Here is a 21,414-nt window from a genome sequence, read left to right on the forward strand (position 1 = left end):
CAATTCTACAAGTGTTCCAGTATAGTCCGCTTTCTGCATAATCCATTGGACTGAGTATTTACTAGCACTTGTTTATGATATCAAGTGATTGTTTATTTGTTTATAATATTACTCACTAAAATCTGGTAATGAATCCATGTCTTTTGTCAAAGATCGACAGGACCTAGCCATTAATTACAATGTAAACAACTTTAAAATTTCCATGCAAAAATTGTCCACCAAGACTGAAAAATTCACAGAAACAGACTTTACAAACATATCTAAGACGCACATATCATAACAGAATTCATGTTGTATGAGCAGTATGTGTCCGTGATGCCCATATACCAAACACAAGAAACCAGAATACAAACAAGATTGCCCAGTATCGCGCTGGTCCATATTTGATCCTGGTTAGTACAATCTGCAAAAATTTTAAGAAAATTACATCAATTTCATAATAGCAACTCCTCAACTCAAAACACAGCCGTGCCACAACAGTTAGGAGGCTCTTTGAGGAGCAAAGATAGCCTTGAAAAATACTAACAGGACAACCCTACGGAAAAAAAAAAAAGCCACTCAAATTTAGAGTAAGTTATTGCAAACTGTCTCATTCCAAATTTTGAGAACTGGACAGGGAAGTAGGGAAGATAGATTGATTGAGTATAGTTAATGCACTTTGCAAATTTGGTTTGGCAAACAGGCAAATATCTAGCTTTCCTATAAAAGCATAGATTTGAAGTTTAAGGTATCAATAGTCAGTCACATACTCACATTCCTTAGCTTGAGTGCTGTAAGCAAACCCAGCATTATCTGGAAAAAATGATTTTGGGCAATAATGCCCTTTATAGATGTCACGATGAGATATTTATGAACCACTAAATGAGTAATTTTACTATTTAGTATTAAAAATATCACTGCATCAAGAAATTGCAGTTACTAAACATGGTTATACACTTATACCTAGAAGAAACAGTACATCCTAACTTCATAAAAAAAATGTTTTTAAGTGAAAAGGTGCTCAATTATATTCAATGTACAATTAAAATATTATTTACGTTTGACAATTGTGACAGTCAAAGAGTTGAAACTAAAGCAGAATAGGAAAGTAGCATGACTAAAGGTTTAGATGTATGTCAAACATGATTATGTTATTAAGAAAAAAATTAACACATCAAATACTAATATACTTACACATATTGGTTACACACACACTTGGAAAGTGAGACCAATTATGACTATGTCAAACATGATGTATTGAAAAATCACTTACATCTACAACTAAATCATATGCGTATTTTGTTGCAATATGTAAGTAATGAGTGTAAGTATGCACGCACGCACAATGTATTTTGTATGTGTAGACATGACCTAATGCTTTGGTGTCTATTCTACTTGTAAACCATGTGGTCCACAGTCCACTACTCCACTATATGTTTATTGCATTTCGTTCAGATGGCTCTTATTTTCTTAACATCTCGCTATTACATATAGGTGATCTCGGGTGAATACAAAGAGTAAACAGGACAATTTGCTACAGATAGCATAAATGAACTTAAGCAAATCAAAACACCTACTTCATGCACAGCATATAAATAACCTCAAAGAAAAGCGAAGATAACTACTTACAAAGCGAAAGAAGACAACAACAGCTAAGGCACAAACACCTCCAAGAAGAATGTGAAGACCGTTTTTTGCTGTTTTCTGCAAATAAGAACACAGCTATAGTGTAAATCATGAAAATATTATTTGAAACAACTATCATTTGTCCACTTGTCAGATCATACAAAATTATCATGCCAAACAAAATCAAAGGCAAGTTGCCAAAACCAAACATAATTAGCCGTTACATCCATATGAAAATATCAATGACTTCTTGCCAAAAAAAAGTAAAAAAGTGACTGGTTGCTCTTGGATGATAAAAAGAACAGCAGTAACACCATATCTCAGTCCAAAAGGCTCACTCTGAAGTCTGAACTATACAGGGGATCAGAAGTATTCATATTCAAAAATTGTATTGGGTAGTTTATCATTTATGCCCTCAAGGGATCAATTTTGCTTCCCTTGTCAGCATCTATGAACAGCAGATTCAACCTAAGAACACAGGAATCTGAATTGCTGTCATTTTCATAATTTATCAATCATACAGGTGTGGAGAGGCATTTTTTGCACCATAACATGAGCTTTAGGTTATGATTCTTATGAATATTTTTGCTTCACCTTATTTAAATAATTTATTACTTGCGTGATATATATCTTTTAGCTGCATGTTGACAATTAATAATGACAATTCAATTTTTGGAAAATACACACTAACAAGATCCCATCCCACTTGACAATTTTTTTTTTTTTTTATTATTTTTTTTAATACATTAGTAAAAAGATATGGTCAAAGCTTAGTCAAATTATGGTATGATTAGATTAGACCAAATCACTTTATTTTAGGTGAAGAAAACAATAACCTTAATCAATCAGCTTATTAATTATTAGAAACATATCATATCAGATGAGACTAAAACAATCAGACCAAAGTCACCAAACCAAATAAGATGTTATTCCCGTCTCCTTATTACCAAATAGTCATAATTAGGTTAAGTCCCGTGCCATGCACGGTCATAATTAAATTTAATTTTACAACAAATAAATTATAAATCATGGTGTTAATTCAACAATAACTTATCCAAAAAAATTCTTTGTAACAAAATAACTTGAATTTTAGTTTATACCAATACCAATTACCAAATATGTAAAGGTTGTTAAATTGGATTGTATAAAAAAAAAAAAAAAAAAAAAATTAGTAATAGAAATTTAGAAGCTTTAAGGTAGTTTTATATAAGAAAACTAAAATATTAGCTTAGGTTAGTACCCATATACGAACTCATATACATTTATCCTTAAATTTTTGACACACTTTGAGCGGCATAATATGAAAATTTAATTGATTGTATTTTACTTTAATAATCACATAAATATTAAGACTAATTAGATTTAATTTTCGAATATATATTATGTATACAATAATAAAATGATTTTGTTTTTATAAACGTTATGTAATTTTAAGATTTATACAAAGTATGCTACCAAAATGATTTTTTTTTTCAATTAAAATAAATTTTATTGTCAATGATAAAAGTTGGAGAAAAAATTTGATATTGATAATATTATAATAATCTTGGAATATAATATATTACAATACCTTATTTTTAATCTATGTTATCTATGTTAGTATTTTTGTAAGTAAAAGTCTCCTAGTATATAAAATATATGTACAAAAAAATTGAGTATAATTGGATTAAATTAAATATGTTGTCAAAACGGAAATAATTATTATTGTAGGTTATAAAATGAATGTCATAAAAAAAATGGCAAATTAAAAAAAAAAAAAAAAAAAAAAAGGAAAGAAAAAAAGGCGGGAAAATTTTTAACCAAGAAATGACAAGTGTCATTCCAGGTTTCACCTTTAGTATATAATTATTAATTGATTATTGATTCCATACAAATACGAAATATGACAATTAGATAGTTGGAATATACATAATAAGATCTATTTAATGAGATCTCACTTTAAAATAGTTTTTTTTTTTTTTTTTTTTTTCTTTTTTCTTTTTTTTCTTTTTCCTTTCCTTTTAGCATAAAAGTGCGATCAAAGTACAGAGATGAGATCAAATAGACTAGGACAAACAAGAGCAACTTATTTTCAGGTGAAGATACTACTCTTGTTTAAGCAATTCTCAAACTAATCATCAATAAGATCTTGGACAGGAGGTCCTCTGTACCATGTATCTATCAACCCACCCCCAAAATGATTGTTCAACATGTGACTAAAAGAACCCTTATTTGTTGCAGCAAAGCCCAAAGGACATGTATCAACTTCACCAATTTATGAAATTAAACCAAAATGCAAAGTTCGTGCAGATGAGCATTTCCAGATTAGAGATTTTTTTTCAGAGAACATAACAAATACGTAGAAAAATGAAACATGGATCTTATATTAAACAAAAATATGTATATTTTTTTTGAAACCAACAAAAATATGTATATAATTACTATGACTTCAAATTAATGTTGAAATCTAAGATTTATCTTTTCACCTTCCTCAATGAGATAGGAGAGGATTTCCACAAGTAACTTATAATTTAATATTGCAAGAAAATAAGAGAAAATTGCCCCACCGTGTGATACTCTAAATACAAAGAAGCATTAAACCAAACATACCCTTCCAACGCGAGGAGCAATGAGCCATGCAAGAGTAATAGTAAGCAGGCCTGTTACTAGCAATATCCCCGTACCTTCCACAGCCCATTTTGTAGCTGGATTCTGAGGAGGCGTGACATCTTGAACAACGACATTTGCAGGTGGTTCTGTAACAACCAAAATTGCAGGGGCATTTTCACTGCTGAAATTATTATGACGGTGGTGACCATGTGGATTAAACCACAAATAAACCTCACTAAGCCTCTGCCTGCGAATAGCTGCAACAGCATCAGGATCAACCCCAGAACTACCATGTACTTGTGCAGGATTAGGTACCCCACTTGCAGTCCTATCTCGTAATGCCTCATAATCTTTCAAAGAAGCAAGGACTTTCTTATAATCAGCCGTGCTAATATTACTTGCCACACATCCACATATTTCACAGACAGTAGACCCATGATTAACAAACCATTTCAGAGCACAAGCATAGTGTACAAGGGCAAGATCATTCTTACAAGCACATCCAAGTTCAATTAGTGTGTCCCGTTTATGACATGCTCCCATTTCTACATCTGTATTACAGACAAAAACCTCTCCTGTAGGGCTGATGAATTGCACATACCCGGGCTGCATTTTCTGATTTGTGTCCACTGATGCGCTACCCTCAACTTCATTATGGGCTATTTTCATGTGTGGCTCATGCAGCTCCTTCACATTATGTGACTCCTCTAGAAGGGGATCTATCCTTAAAAATCCCAAAGCAGCATCCCCTCTTCGGTCAGATTCAGCACATTGGCACACACGACAAGCGGGCAAGCCCAAATCCCTATCTATACTGAGCTGTGATGCAGTTGAAGCCCTTGAACTATTGCTTTTAGTTGGTGAAGAGCTTCCGCTACTAATTTCTAGGCTCATGGTTTCTTTTTGGCTTTCCTTACCCATCACGCAGATTGATATGATGCCCAAAAAGAAATACTTACAAAGTCATATATCATTCAACCAGTTCAAGTAAGACTGTAATCAAATCAATAAAATTCCCTTTGTGCTTCTCTAAGAAAAAGATGAGGTGCAACAATTTCCCCATATAGATTTGGTAGGCCTACTATACTGAAGTAAAAAAGGATAGATACAATTGAAGTTTTTAGCTCGAAACATTGTGTTGATGCTTAGAATTACAGCATTATTTTCCTCTCACCACACCGAGATACTGTTTTCGATATAAGGAAAACCTGAATTTCTGGAGCATGCCTTGAAACCTACACAAATCACATTTATTCTTCAATGGACATAACTAACATTTTTGAAATCATGTTAAGTCCATGTTGTGCTTCAAGTGTCTCAAACATAACAAAATAAAAAAGGGAACACATTGTGAACTCTGCATACTAGTATTTCACAGCCAATACAACACAAAAACACTTAGTTGAAGAAGGTTTTAGCTGTGATTTACTTCATTGGATCAAGATGTCAGAAGCTTAAATATCACTTTAGCTGATCCAACTTCAATGCAATTGGCCAAGAAACTACCGAATAAGCAACTCCAAAGTTCTAACATCCTACATAAAAAGCTATGTTTTTATACTATCTCTGATTCATATTATGTGCAACAAATGAGCTTGTGCAACAGATTATGACAAAATTTGTTTGTGAGTGGTGAATGGAGAAAGAAAGATAGTGATGCATGTGATGAGGAGGGAGATAGAGATAGTTGAAAACTTAAAAAGGAAAGAAAACATTTGTTTCACATAATGTGTAGCAATCATTTTTAGTAAATTTTGCACATAATATGAAATAGAGGTAATTATTCTATAAGAGCACTGAATGCACAAAATTCCGAGTCTTTTCCCTTTTTGCTACTTTGAGTGCCACTCATTCAGCATAAAGAGATAATTAAATTGAAAATATGTATAAGCCAATTAAGCCATCAACCAGAAGAATTTAAAAGAAAGAAGAAAAGTTTAAACATCCCCCCACCCCCCACCTTGTCAAACACTAGGATACATCAATTCATTCATTTTCCCACAAAGTTGAAGCAGCTAATAGCTAGGTTATTCAGTTGTTTTTCGAATCAAATAATTAAAAGGGAATGATGTCTTTCAGCTGTAGGGGTAAGGCTAAAGGTGCCTGACTGCAATTGAATATTTGAAGATGAGTTCATGTGAATGTCCCCCACCCCTCCCTTTTTGTACTGAACAGTGCCAAAGGCCATGAACATCACTTATGTCATGTGAATCTCCATTATACTCCGTAAAAGTCAACTCTTGAGGTCTTTGAAGTCCACCTAGGATAACTTAACTGCCTTGACTTTTATACGCACTCTTTAAAAGTTTAATATTCTCAATGCGAATGTTTTTTCAGCATATGAAGTTAGATCTAGTGATATATTGAAAAGGCAAGGGCAAACGAAAAGAAGAGCATTCGTATACGTGATTGCATAAACACAACCGCCTTGTAATGCTCCCCAAGACAAACAGCATCCCCAGGAAACATGCTACAAGCAAGTAAAGTTGCAAACTGACTAGTACAGTCTTCGCATACACTCTACCCTCTGAAAATTGTGTTGCTTACAAGCCCATCCAAACTCCCAACATACCAAACAAATGGTAAACTACAACACAGGAAAAGGGGAAAGTGCTTAATCGAGCCGCGTAGAAGGCAGCCAAGGCACATTTCAGCAATCAACATGAAACATCAGCTCGCACTCTATGCAAAAGTATCTGAACTACTTTCATACAAAAGCTCCTTGCAAAACCCTCTAAAAACCCAAATCATCAATGCCATACTTCTTACAAAAGAACCTCAATTACACAACACCAAGTTCATATATACACCCAAAAGAACTTCAAAACAACAATACCACAGCATTACAGCGAGCCCAGAAAATTCTAATTACTTAAAGACATACCCAATCAAAAAAAGCAACAGAACATTCAAATTCCAAAACAAATCAAGTCAAGCAAATTCAACAAACCCACATTAAAAATTATTTTAGATATGAATAAAAAAAACCTAAATAAAATTAAAAAAATGATTGAAAATTAGTAATTCAGTCAATAAGAGTCAAATCAATTAAAAATCCAGAAATATAAATCAATAAATTAAGCAAGAAAAATAAGGCTAAAATCAAAATTTAATGACAGAAAGGAGAGAGAAAAAGATCACACCTTGAATTGGGTATGGTTGTAAAGCAAAGTAACAATGGAATCAGATGCTTAACCACCCACCAAATTAGATATATTCAATCAAAAAAACTACTATTGAGATCCAATCCACAAAAATCTTTGTTTATTGCTCATTTTACTGAATTTCTTTCAATATTTTTAATAATTATAATTACTAAACTTTAATTAAAATGGTGGGATGTGTATGTTGCTTGTGATAGTGAAGTAAAGTAAGCAAGAAGCAGCAAAAAATGGGCGGTTTTGTTTTGTGGGGAGAATTGAAGGAACAAAGTAGATATCACGAGAAACTGTACAAAAACAACCCCACAAATAAGATGAACTTTTGGGCATGTTAATTGTTACTGTACTGTTATTATTAGTGGCTTAATCTTCTTGATTTTTACAGAGATTATTACTCAACTTTTTAAAGTATTGTTAATGGAAAGGATTAATTGGCTTTTATTTGTTTTCTCTCTTATTTTGGGAACAAGATTCTCTTTTTCGTGATTTTAACTCTTTAATTAACGGTCGGATATGTATGATTGGGATTTTGTTACCATCTAAATTGTGAAATATAATCTTAAGATATGAATTCTTACATATAAATGAGGATGATCCTACTTTGTCTCTACAAAATCTAATGTTTTATTTTTAATTTTTTTGGGAAGGATTTTAGACCGGGCTTAATGATCTGTGAGGATCAAATTCTTGCATGAGATATTTATTCAATGATGAAATTTGAGGATGCAATGGCTATATAACATTTAAAATTATAATTCAATTTATTTATGATCGTTTCTAGATATATATATTTGGTAGGATATGATGATTTACTAAGATGTAAAGATAATAGAGGATATAGATACATGGTGGATACGATTATACCGCATTAATTACAAGGTTTTTTTTAAGGTAGAGATTAATCAAAAAGGAATCAATAAGGTATAAGAAGATATAAATTGGATATCTCCTTATATCATTATTACTTGTATTTTTATTTATCGTTGGAATTTAGATGGAAAGAACTGAACTTGACGTTCCATTTATTTATGCTTAACTTTATGCCTAGGTCTTGGCCCAATATGACTTAAATCGACTTTGTGTTATGCCAAACCAACAAAAACCTTGAATCACGCAAATTAACCCTCGTTAATGAGTTGTGCTATTTCATAAGAGGTCTTACGCTCTAACATAGGCTCAAACTAACCTGTACCTACAGATGGCCATTAGGTTGGGTCAACCATGACTTATTTGACAAGCCCAATCAATGGGTCACTTGAGCTAAAACCGATGACAAATTGATATCGATCACACACTCAACACAACCCAGCTTCAAAGACAAATTGTGGTTATGTTGAATATTGATACCATGAATCTAGTTAGACACTTAAACCCAACCCAACTCAGTCAAACCCGTTCAAAATTAAAAAAAATCCACATTGGCCGTCTCCCAAAATGTGAACCACACACCTAGCCTAACAAGATACAACTTATTGGTCGAACTAAAACTTATCCCAAGTTGGATGAGCTCGAGTCAACCCATACACATCCCAACTTAACTTAGCATGTGAACTGACTTGTGCTAGTCTTGTGTCGGAATTTTACAATCCGCTTGCCAGTCAACTCTACGTACTTAACAAAATCAACTATCTGTGTTCAACCTAAAATAGATCTCTCATATATGATGACACTATTACTCATTCTGCTTAAACAAAATAAAGTAATACTGGTGACATGTTTAGTCGTAAATGGTTGTTAGTTTTGATGATTAAAAATTTAATATTTCTAAGTATTGACTTTAATTATCATGAAAATATACTACATACGAGTATACTAATAATATATAGATGTTTATGTTCATCCTATAGTAAAATCTTGGTTAGTATTATTTTTAAAGGATAAGTTGATAAGAAAATGATGATTTCAAAAACAAAAATTTGACAGGAAACGCTGATAATAAACGGCGGTAATGAAATTATACAAAATTATAGGAAAAAACAATAATGTTTATTGTGTCATCATTAGGAAAAAACAAAATTATAGGAGTTGCGGGCATTACTTACATATGTACTAATAAGTTGACTTTTAAATTGTGTTATAATTTATTAAAAATGAATGTTGCAATTCCATAATAATTTGGTCCGACTTAAGTATATATGATGACACTATTACAATCCTATTACAAAAAATAATTATACAATATAATTATATTATATGCTAACACCATACTCTAATTTCTCTTATATAATTCATGAAATGGAGTATATTGATATCAACATCTCTTCATACAATTTCCATTACAGTAAAATTAAGAAGAGAGAGGGAGAGATTAGAGGTCAATGGCGTTGACTTTGAGGGGTTTAGACCTTTGTTTGGTTGTGGTTTTACTGTCGATAGTTTGTGGAATTCAAGGAGAGGAAGAGTCTGTGATTACTTTGGATCATTCCAACTTCACTGATATTGTATCCAAACACGACTTTATTTTTGTCGAGTTTTATGCCCCTGGGTATGTTTTTTCAACTATCTTATTTACGTTATCTACTCCCTCCTTCTCTATCAACTTTTTTGTGTGTGAGACAATTACCATCTAAACAAGAAGAATTTTTAGAAACGAAGAGAGAATATGCTTTGATTTAGAATATAATATAGTAGTAATGATTAATGAATGATGCATGAATCTATAGTACTCCATATTTAAGTCGTAGGAGGGGTATTAACTATTTAGACAGTATAAAAAATTTGAGATTGAAACTCGTCCACAAATATATTCTTTTATGGCTTTCTTTACAGTTACACTCCTGTAATTCTGTTTCAGGTGTGGGTTTTGCAAATCGCTTGCTCCAGAGGTAATGATAAACTTAATTAATTATGGCTTTCAAACTTTTTTTTTAATCTAATCATAACTCCTTAAGCAATCCTCATAATATATGGTCACTATATATTATGTTGTTTTACAGTATGAGAAAGCTGCTTCTATACTGAAGAAGCATGACCCTCCGGTCACCCTAGCGAAAATCGACACTTATGAAGCTGTAAACAAGCCCATTGCTAGGCAATACAGAGCTAGTGGTTACCCAACCCTTAAAATTTTTAAAAATGGAGGTAAAATCGTGCAAGATGAATACAAAGGACCGCGAAAAGCAGAAGATTTAGTTAAGTATGTGAAGAAACAGCTTGGTCCTGCATCTGTTGAGATTATATCAGTTGATGATGCTGCTACTGTCATTGATCAAACCAGGAGTTTCATTGTTAGTACACTTCTTTAATTACGTTCTTTAATTAAGATTGATTAATCGTGTTTATTATACGTGACATATATGTGTACAAAATTATAGCATAACGCTCAAATGTTCATGTGTACATGCAGGTAGGAGTATTCCCTGAATTTTCAGGGGAAGAATATGAAAATTTTACCAAGTTAGCTGAAAAATTGCGAAATGATTATGAATTTGTTCATACATTGGATGCTAAGGTTCTTCCTAGAGGCGATTTGTCGGTCAAAGGACCGATGATTAGATTGCTTAAGCCATTTGATGATCTCTTTGCTGATTTTGAGGTAATTGTATGTGGTAGATTATATTTTGTTAATTTGATATTTTCCTAGTTAATTTTATAACTTTTTTGTGTTAAAACGTATAATTACAAATTATTGATCATATTATTTTTCTACATGTTTAATCTTCAATATGATTCCACAGGATTTTGATTTAAGTGCCATGGAGAAGTTTGTTGTGAAAGAAGATGACCCTTCAGTCACGGTGTTTAACATGGATGACTCCGGAAATCCTTACATTAGTAGATTTTTCTCCGAAAGAAATCTGAATACCAAGGTAATTAATAAGGCCTGTTATTACTTGCACCCTGCACATATTCCCTCTGTGTGAGACTAACTATCACGTTGATAGCCTAATTTAAACTAGTAAATATATATATGTACTTGTATGTGACAACTAAACCGATCGAGACAAGGTAAAACAATAAATGTTACTACTGCATGATTCGGCACTTTTTTATTCCTTGTCCTTAGGCTTAACTTTGCCTGTCTTTGTTATTAATGAGTTTAATTTCATTCATATGGAGTCACGTAAATTATACCAATCTTTGTTATATATTTTGGCAGGTTACAATGATTTTGAACTTTGCTAGTGTTAATGCTGCCGCACTTAAATCCAAATATTATGATATTGCTCAGCTACTCAAAGGTGGCAAAATAAGCTTCTTATTGAATGACCTTGAGCCTAACAATGAACGTCTTCTAAAGGTAAGAAGGTTACAATCCATCGCAAAGCTTGCATAATATAATTACCACCGTCACAAAAATAAAGGTCCCTTTTATTTCGTCCCGAAATAATAAGTTGCTTTCTCATTACATTACTCTTGAAAATCTTGATGACAATACATAGCTTCTGTAAAAGCATCAAAGTACATCAATATAATAGAGATAAATAGTGAAGGATAAATATGTACGTCGTACAAAGTAAGAACTTATAGTATGTTAGCTATAGTTCTTAAAAATTACTTAAGAGTTAAATGTGATCTATTATTTAGAGACAAGAGTATTATTTTATATGAATATTATTTTAATCTAAGATGTTTTCTTTCTGTTATGTTTTGGATGATCTAGTTTTTCAAGCTCGACGAATCTCAAGTTCCTCTCATCTATGTACAAGGAAAAGGTGACAAAAAATATCTCAAAGCAAATGTAGAACCTGATCAAGTTGTGCCTTGGTTCAAGAAATTCCTGGTTGAATTCTTGTCACCTAAAACATTTAATTGTTTATTTAGTTTTGTTAAGTTCGAAAATAATTTAATTTAATGCTCGTATATAGGATGGCAAGATAAAGGAAGACGTAAAATCACAACCTATTCCTCAAGAAAACAATGAACTTGTGAAGGTGGTGGTTTTTAAAAACTTGGAAGATATGGTTTTCAATTCTGGAAAGGAAGGTGCAAATTTTGCTGAATATTATTATTATTATTACTCCGAAGTATTTTAATTAAGAGTTTAGATTTTTTTTTTTTAATGTCTACTTTGTGTCCATCAACAATAATCGATCATCTCTAATAATGTTGCTAGTTTTTTTTAAACATGCTCGTTATATTTGTCAATCGTTACCATTTATTTACATCATCATCGGCAGCATAATTTCATTTAACCAAGGGAAAACGACCCCTCAAATATGCTTTTGAGAGGAAAAGATTGAGTTTGTGAAATTAATTAATTTAATCACAATTCTTGATCCGTGCATGTATTACAGTTTTGCTAGAGTTCTATGCACCTTGGTGTGGCCATTGTAAGAAGCTTGCCCCAATCTTGGATGAAGTTGCTCTCTGGTACCATAATGATCCCAATGTTTTAATTGCGAAATTTGTAAGTTTTAATTTATTTTAAACCACTCGAACTTCAAATACTAGGTATAAATCTAGCTATATCATAACTATGTTACTTAATATAGTAACAAAAACACTAACATATATAAATTCTTTCAAAAAAAAAAAAAAAACACTAACATAAATGCATGATTTATTAGGATGCAACTGCAAATGATATCCCAAGTGACAAGTTCGTCAAGGTAACAAGCTACCCAACCATGTACTTCATATCATCAAATAAGGAGGTAATTAAGTACAATGAAGGTAGAACAAAAGAAGACATTATCAACTTCATTCAAAAACATAGGCATGACGCGAAAGACAAGGAACAAGCTTCATTCAAGGATGAATTGTGACAAAAAAATAAAAAATAGCTTGATAAAAAATTTATTTCAAGAATGGTTTGATCTTCCAAAAAGACCATTTATCAAGGGGATCATCAATTGATCTAATTTCTCTGTATTTGTGGCATTTTTAGTTTTGATGTTGACGAACAAATGTCTGATATTTGATTTTGTCTATTAGTCATTTGATCTTTTTCAATCAAGCATTAGTAACAATTAATTGCATTGTTTTCATATCGTGTTTTCGGGAGTTTTTTACACATATAATTATCAAATTTATGTCACACTAAATCTTATTATGACAATTGGGTCAACAAACACAAAAATTTAAAACAAATGTTCTTTCTTGAATATAAAATAGGTTTACATCTCAAACAAATATACTTGTATATAACTTACAAATAAAGATAATTTAACCTAGCTTACTAAAGCCAATTGAAGTAATATATATTACTTTATTCAGAGTCAAATTGTCGATCCCCTCAAATCTAGATTCCAATGGATTTGAGTCCAAACATTTCCAATATTAATGGATACAATTGTTACGACATGTGCTTTATTTTCCATATGATGGTTTTAATTGACTTATTAGTGTTGAAGATAAGACTACCAAATCAAGTTAGTTGAGCATAATTATAGGAGATTATTCTTTATTATCTTTATTATTCCTTATTTATCTAAGTTTAACGTATAATTCTCTAGGTTAGTTGTTATAGCTTGTATATATATACTTTGTATAATGTAAACATTAAGCTAATCAATATACACTTGATTATTCTTCTACATGGTATCTGAGCTTTGAAGATCGATATTCATCTTCTCGATCTTTGTTTCCGTATTTCCGCGATTTTTTTTTATTTTATTTTTTTTTTACTATTTTCATGGCAAATTGTTAGTCCATTATTCCAAATGCTGGGCAACCCACCCAACCATTTATTATTATCTCGCTTAATCATGTCATTAAGCTTACTTAATCCAATTATATTTCTTGGAAAACACAATTAGAGGCTACCTTAATTGGCTATGGCCTTTCTCAGTATATTGATGGAACTCTTGTTCCTTCTCCAACTTTGACAAATGGATATCAGCACTCCAAATCCTGCCTATACCACATGGTTTAGGTAGGACAAACTTATCTATGGGGCTTTATCTGGCCCCCTTTGTGGCTCTCTTGTTCCTCTTATCTCTCGTTGTTCTTCTACCCGTGTAGCTTGGTTGCTTCTTGCTAAGACCTATGCTAACCCCTCAAAGGGGCAAATCAAGCAAATCAAGGAACGCCTTCGCAATATCACAAAGGGTCCTCGGTCTATCACCGAGTTTATGTATGACATTAAGACATGTGCTGACCAATTAGCCTCTCTAGGCAAGCTTATGGATGATGATGATATTGTGGAGCGTATTCTTGAACAACTTAATGATCCTGATTATGATCAGGTTATTTCTGTTGTTCAAAGTCGTGAATCAGACATCACTTTTGATGAACTTAATGAGAAGCTTGTAAAAAGGGAGGCGTATATTTTACACCACCAACAATCTCAAGCTGCTACCCTTTCTCATCCTGCTTCTGTCAATCATGTTTACAAGCAAGGGGCAAAGAAGACATACGGTGGACACTCTTCTCACACGTCTGTGCAACCTTCAAATGACAAGCCACCATTTAAACCTTATCATGGGAAGTGTCAATGGTGTCGTTAGACTGGTCATTTTGTATCTCAATGCTCGATGTTTCGTCAACAATTTCCCCATGTTGTTCCACCAGGTCAACAACAAGTCAATGCATCTCAGCCTTCTAAGTCTGTTGCTAAGGGTCAACAACAACTCCATACACCCAAGGCCTACACAGCTAGTGCTCCTTTGCCTCAATCCTCGGGTTGGCTCCTTGATTCGGGTGCCTCGCATCACGTCACAAATGATTTGGAGAATCTTTCTCTTCACACACCATATGGAGGTAGTGATGAGCTAATCATTGGCGATGGTTCCGGTCTTCCAATTTCTAATACTGGTTCTTTCTCTTTACTCCTTAACACTACTACTTTGCACTTTTAAAATGTTCTCCATGTCCCTTCTGGCTCACGAAATATCATATCTCTTTCCCAACTTTGTCGTGATCAACCTATCTATTATATTCACATCTGACTATTTTCCTTTGAAGGACACACAATTGGGGATAACAATATTCAAAGGCCATAGTACATCAAGAATTGCCTCATTATCCACTCTTGATTGGCATCATCGTCTTGGGAATCTGTCCGCTTCTGTTTTTAAGCAACTTAGTAGTTTGTTTAATTTTTCAATTCCTAGTTCATTTTATTGTAATTCATGTCATTGCAATAAAAGTCACAAATTACCCTTTTCTACATCTACTCTTACTTTTACTGGTCCTCTTGATCTCCTTTTTAGTGATAGATGTTTGGTTTGATGGCTACAAATATTACTTAATTTTTGTAGATCATTATTCAAAATATGTGTGGCTATATCCTTTGAAAAAGAAATCTGACACAGAGAGTACATTTATTCGTTTCAAGGCTTTAGTGGAGAAGTATTTTAATCAAAAAATTATCACACTTTATTCTGATAATGGGGGTGAGTTTGAGAAATTACATTCATTTCTTGCTCTTAATGGTATCACCCATCTAACTTCACCGCCTCATACCCCACAATACAATGGTTATGCTGAATGACGACATCGTCACATTATTGAGACGGGTCTTTCTCTTCTACAACATGCTTCCATGCCTTTAAAATATTGGTCTTTAGCTCTCTCCACAGCAGTCTATTTGATAAACCGGATGCCAACACCCTCTCTGTCAAATCGCTCTGCATTTTTGTGTATTTTTGGTGTTGAACCGAACTATCAAAAATTGAGAAGTTTTGGTTGTTTATGCTACCCATGGCTAAGGCCTTATACGAGTCATAAACTTGAGCCTAAATCCACTCCTTGTGTCTTTGTTGACTACTCACCCACTCAAAGTGCATATTATTGTATGGATGCAACCACCCATCGCATAAATGTTTCTCGGCACGTCAAATTTGTTGAGCATAATTATCCATTTGATGCGTCAGGCTCTTTGGAATCTCATATTGACTTTGATACATGGTCAACAACTCATAATCCTATTATTGTGCCGCCACCTCAAATTGCTACTCAAAGTGATGAAGTGAATATTCCTATTATTGTGCCAGTTGTTGGGAATGAACCAAGTCAACCCCCTATAATATTGCCAAATGATAGTCCTTCAACAACATCATCTTCTTTTAATACTTTATCATCTGAAGATGCTTCTATATCATTGGTTCTCCTACATCGACTACCGTGCCCATTGTTCAACCTACAAGCACAATGGTAGGCGTGTCGCGTACCTATCAAAAATAACCTAACAGACCAATACTAATGTAGACTGGCAAGTAAGGGTCGGATCCCAAGAGACTAAGGTTCAGAAATAATTAAATAGACTCGAATTTCTACTAAGCAAGAATCAATTAAAATCAATTATCTAAGGAACTAAGTATGAGAAGAATTCGAAAATAAGCTAAATAAGATGATTAAACCAAGTACTTAAAACATCCAAGATCTAGCTTCACCACAACTATTATCGATGCAATTGTAATTCTACCCTTAACATACGATTTCAATTGAACGGGGAAAAGTAAACCCTAATAATTACCAAGGATCTCTCTCGAGTATCAATGGCTTCCCTAACATACAATCAATTCTATTCTCATGGTATCATGCAAATTAGAGACATTAAACACATTACTCTCACTTCCCAATTATCAAACATAACTACTCTCGTGTTATGAATCAAACCCTAAATTGATTTACTCAAATCCGTTTATACCCAACTCTCGCTGTGATAAAAATAATGGAATAATCGCAATATTATAGTTACGTCTAACCTAGCATTGGCATAATCACAATCAATTTAGCAATTCAATTGTTAAAGTTGTTAAAGAATTTAAAGATTTAATTCATGCATCAATAATATTTGGGCTACACTAGATCTTGAATTAAATAATCTACTCACACATGATTAAAGAAACAAAAACAATAATAAATAATGAAAACATAATTAAATAACAAAGGATGAAAAATAAATATCAAATGTTGAATAAAATTGAAAGTAGAAAGCTTGAATCTTGAATTACAAAAACTTAGAAAATAATAATGGAGAACTAGTTCTTAATAATAGGAATTGAAAAATAATATAAACTTAATGAATCCCCAAGAAAAACAAAGCTAAAGAATATATATACAAGCCCAAAAAGATAAGAAAATCGGCCAAGCCTTGGCGCACAAGAATCCCAGGAGGCACGGACGTGCCTCTCCATATGCACGGATGTGCCTCTCTAGAAATAAAAACGCTGCAGAGTCTGTCTTCCAGGCACGGACGTGCCTGACTGCTGGGCACGGACGTGCCTGCTCTGCTGCGCGTATCACTCATCTTAAATCAGTCATAACTTCATATCCAGAGCTCCGTTTGAGACGTGTAATATATCGTTGGAAAGGTCTTCAAGTCTACTTTCCAATGCAATTTGAATCACTCCATTATCATTTGTATATCAAAAGTTATGAGCATAATAGTGAACAGGTGTCATATTTGTCAAGTATTTCATCAACGTTTTGCTTCATTTCCACTCAATTAGCTCCGTTAATCCTGAAATACATCAAAAACAACGAAACTACCCATAAAAGCATCGAAACTAAATCAAATTACACCAAAATGGACTAAAACACTCGACTAAGCTAATAAAACCAACCAAAAATAAGTTAATAAATATGCACAAAACACGACTTATCACACAATTATCACTCGTGCTAAGAATAATATTCATAAGCCTAACCCCAAATACCAAGCAAATTTACTTTTGGCTTCTGATCTTCGTGAGCCCACTACGATTAGCCAAGCGCTTAAGAGTCCTTCATGGACTTGTGCAATGAGGGCGGAGTATGATGCCTTGATTAGAAATGAAACCTGGGTCTTGGTTCCCCCCTCTTCATCAATTAATCTCATTGGGTGCAAGTGGGTATTTCGAACAAAGTATAAACCCAATGGCACTGTTGATAAGCTCAAGGCTCGTCTTGTTGCAAAGGGATTTCATCAACGACCTGGGCTAGATTACTCAGAGACTTTCGGCCCTGTGGTCAAGGCTCCTACTGTCCGTATCATCCTTAGTCTTGCCGTCACTCGTGGTTGGTCCCTTCGTCAGCTTGATATAAACAATACTTTTCTACAAGGTTCATTGCAAGAGAACGTTTATATGATGTAGCCACATGGGTTCATCGATAATGATAGACCAAATCACATTTGCAAACTTCGTAAAGCTATTTATGGTCTTAAGCAAGCACCAAGGTCTTGGTACAACAAGCTTCGGGCATATTTATTAAATTGCGGTTTTGTAAATACCGTGTTTGACTCCTCTCTTTTCATCCTCCGACTACATCAACAGGTTACCTATCTCTTAGTATATGTCGACGATATAATTTTGACGGGTTCTGATAATGACATGGTGGCTAACTTCATCTCTTCACTTGCCACCTGTTTCTCCTTGAAAGATTTGGGGAACTTGTCATATTTTCTTGGAGTGGAGGTTACTCCTCACCCACATGGTCTCTTTCAAAGTCAACAAAAATATATACTTGATGTTCTGGAAAAGACAAATATGCATAAAGCTAAGCCTTCTCCAACACGTATGTCCACAGCTCATTCTCTAAGCTTTGACTCAGGTCGCCTTTTGGCTAATTTAACCGAGTACAGGACTATTCTTGGCAGTTTGCAATACTTGTCTCTTACTCGGCCGGACGTTTCCTTTTGTGTTAATCGTCTTTCACAATATATGCACAAGCCAACTAATGAACATTACAATGCCTTGAAGTGACTACTTCGTTATCTTGCGGGCTCTCTCCACAAGGGCATACTCTTGCATCACAACTCCCCGTTGTCCTTGCACGCATTTACATAAGCTGATTGGGCAGGGAATCGAGATGATTATGTCTCCACTACGGGCTACATTGTTTATCTTGGCAAAAATTTGTATTTGTTGGAGTTCTAACAAGCAAAGAACACTTGCTCGTTCTTCAACTAAAGCTGAATATCGAGCCCTTGCGTCCAATACTACTGAGGTTCTTTGATTGGGTAATCAACTTGCTAACTGAGCTTGATCTTAATTCATTGCATTTGCCTACTATTTTTTTTGTGATAACATGGGGGCAACTTACGTGGCTGCCAATCCCAAGTTCCACTCAGAAATGAAGCACCTTGCTCTAGATTATCATTTTGTCCATGAAAGCCACTATTTCGTACGCAATTTGAGTTACTTAATGCCAAGATTGGTCTCGTCGTTCGACCGTCCATCTTGCGGGGGGATGTTGAAGATAAGACTACCAAGTCAAGTTAGTTGAGCATAATTATAGGAGATTATTCTTTATTATCTTTATTATTCCTTATTTATCTAAGGATTACGTATAATTCTCTAGGTTTGTTGTTATAACTTGTATATATACATACTTTGTATAATGTAAACATTAAGCTAATCAATATACAGTTGATTATTCTTCTACTATAGCTTGGTCTTTTTTCTTTTTCTTTTTATTAACTAATTTTCTCAATCTAATCTATTAACTTATACTAAAAGCAAATCTAAAATGACACTTGTCACAATGTCATTAATTATTTTTTCGCCACTTTCATTATTCCCTTATTTAATTATTATATTTTATTATATTCTTATATTATATATGTATGATTCTATTAAATGATATCATCAATCATAAGATTCTATTACATAATATACATGATTAACTATGGATATAAATCTTGATTGACGCAATATTATTTTATTTTTTTTGAGAAAGGATTGACGCAATATTTTGGTTAGTGTATAATGTGTTACTTATTTCTTACTGTAATTGATTCTATTACATAATATTATCAATCATAAGATTCTATTACATATTATGCGTGATTAACTATGAATATAAATCATTAAATCTTATGATTGATGCATGATTATCTAAAATGTACCCATAAAATCAAAGAATGATAATCTAACATATACCCATAAATCTCCCGCAGTACTTATTTTTTTATTTTTAAGGGACTCGTAATCTTACTTAATTAAAACAATTGAGTGATTCATTATGAGCATATGCCAATAGCTAAGCTATAATATCTCAATTAGTAGATACTCCACATTATTTGGGGTAAACCCATATTTTTATTATTATCAAAGTACTATTTATAATTAAGAGAGATCAAAATGTCATCATTCCACCCTCTTCCACCCCTTTTAAGTTCTAACACGTCAATTATGCTTTTTAGGCTTATATTATTATTTAATAAACTTATCGTTTATTAATTATCACAAAGTAAAATAAAATTGAATAAATTTGCATAATATATTGTGTCGAACAAAGTATCTTAACAAATTAGGGACGAAGGGTATATCCATGTATGTGTATCGTATGGGTAGTAATCTAAAATTTTCATTTCTTATAAGGGTTAATATAAAATCTCATAGTCCATAAATTTCTTTCATTTTATTTTATTTATTAAGTCTTTTGCATCAATAATATTGACATCTTTGGCAAGGGTTAAATTAAAATTCTAGATATTTTGTTTCCTTTAAAAATATACTTTGTAATATTTTTTTGGTACATAATTGTTGCAATATAATTCATTGATTATAAAATTTAGTAAAACCCTGCATGGCACGAGACCTAATCTAGTTTAATATACTAATACTTAATATACTGACAATGTTTCAAAAAATATACGGTCAATTGACCAGATTGGTAAATAAAAAGGACTCTTAGCGACAATTTGGTAAAAAAAAAATAACTCCGGCGACAATTTGGTAAAAAAGCTAACCCTAAGCGATAATTTGGTAAAAAAAAAAAAAATAATCTCAAGCGACAATTAGACAAAAAAATACAAAAAGTTCCGACAAACTACTCGCGAATGCTTAATTTACTTCGTTTTTTAACTTTTCGTGGGCTTTTTTTGTAAAAAAAAATTGCCAGCTAATTTTCCAACCCTTTTTTTAAGGAAATTATAATTTAAAGAATTTTTTAAAAAAATATTTTTAATTTCCATTTAATTTTGCTACCCTTATTAACAAAAGGGGGGGGGGGGGTTGGAAATAAATTTGGTATCGAGATTTAGCAAAACAAAAAGAGGATGACATATTAATTCAACATTTTAAATGGGAAATAAATTTTAAAAAACTATAACGAATTAAATTAGGCTTTTGAAGAGTTTGTCGGAAAAAAATATATTATTTTGGTCTAAATGTCGCCTGAGATTTTTTTTTTTTTACTAAATTGTCGCTTGAGGTTAGCTTTTTTACCAAATTGTCGCCGGAGT

At 32.9% G+C, this 21,414-nt stretch overlaps 2 protein-coding genes across 2 annotated transcripts; one reads left to right on the top strand and one right to left on the bottom strand.

Annotated features, from left to right (window-relative positions):
* Nucleotides 1-57: 57 nt before the first annotated feature.
* Nucleotides 58-7,639, bottom strand: LOC110736646. Its single transcript, XM_021916922.1, has 4 exons — nt 7,338-7,639; nt 4,195-5,429; nt 1,609-1,683; nt 58-403 (listed from the first exon to the last, which is right to left on the bottom strand). The coding sequence occupies exons 2-4, from the start codon at nt 5,113-5,115 to the stop codon at nt 287-289; spliced, it is 1,113 nt and encodes a 370-aa protein (XP_021772614.1). The 5' UTR covers nt 5,116-5,429; nt 7,338-7,639; the 3' UTR covers nt 58-286.
* Nucleotides 7,640-9,633: 1,994 nt separating this feature from the next.
* Nucleotides 9,634-13,071, top strand: LOC110736031 (protein disulfide-isomerase-like). Its single transcript, XM_021916190.1, has 10 exons — nt 9,634-9,840; nt 10,150-10,180; nt 10,292-10,582; nt 10,702-10,890; nt 11,033-11,164; nt 11,455-11,595; nt 11,959-12,078; nt 12,164-12,281; nt 12,593-12,705; nt 12,866-13,071. Exons 1-10 carry the CDS (start codon nt 9,674-9,676, stop codon nt 13,061-13,063), a joined length of 1,500 nt encoding a protein of 499 aa, XP_021771882.1. The 5' UTR covers nt 9,634-9,673; the 3' UTR covers nt 13,064-13,071.
* The last annotated feature ends 8,343 nt before the right edge of the window (nt 13,072-21,414 follow it).

This window comes from Chenopodium quinoa, unplaced genomic scaffold (assembly GCF_001683475.1).
Source record: "Chenopodium quinoa cultivar QQ74 unplaced genomic scaffold, ASM168347v1, whole genome shotgun sequence".
NCBI lineage: Eukaryota > Viridiplantae > Streptophyta > Magnoliopsida > Caryophyllales > Amaranthaceae > Chenopodium > Chenopodium quinoa.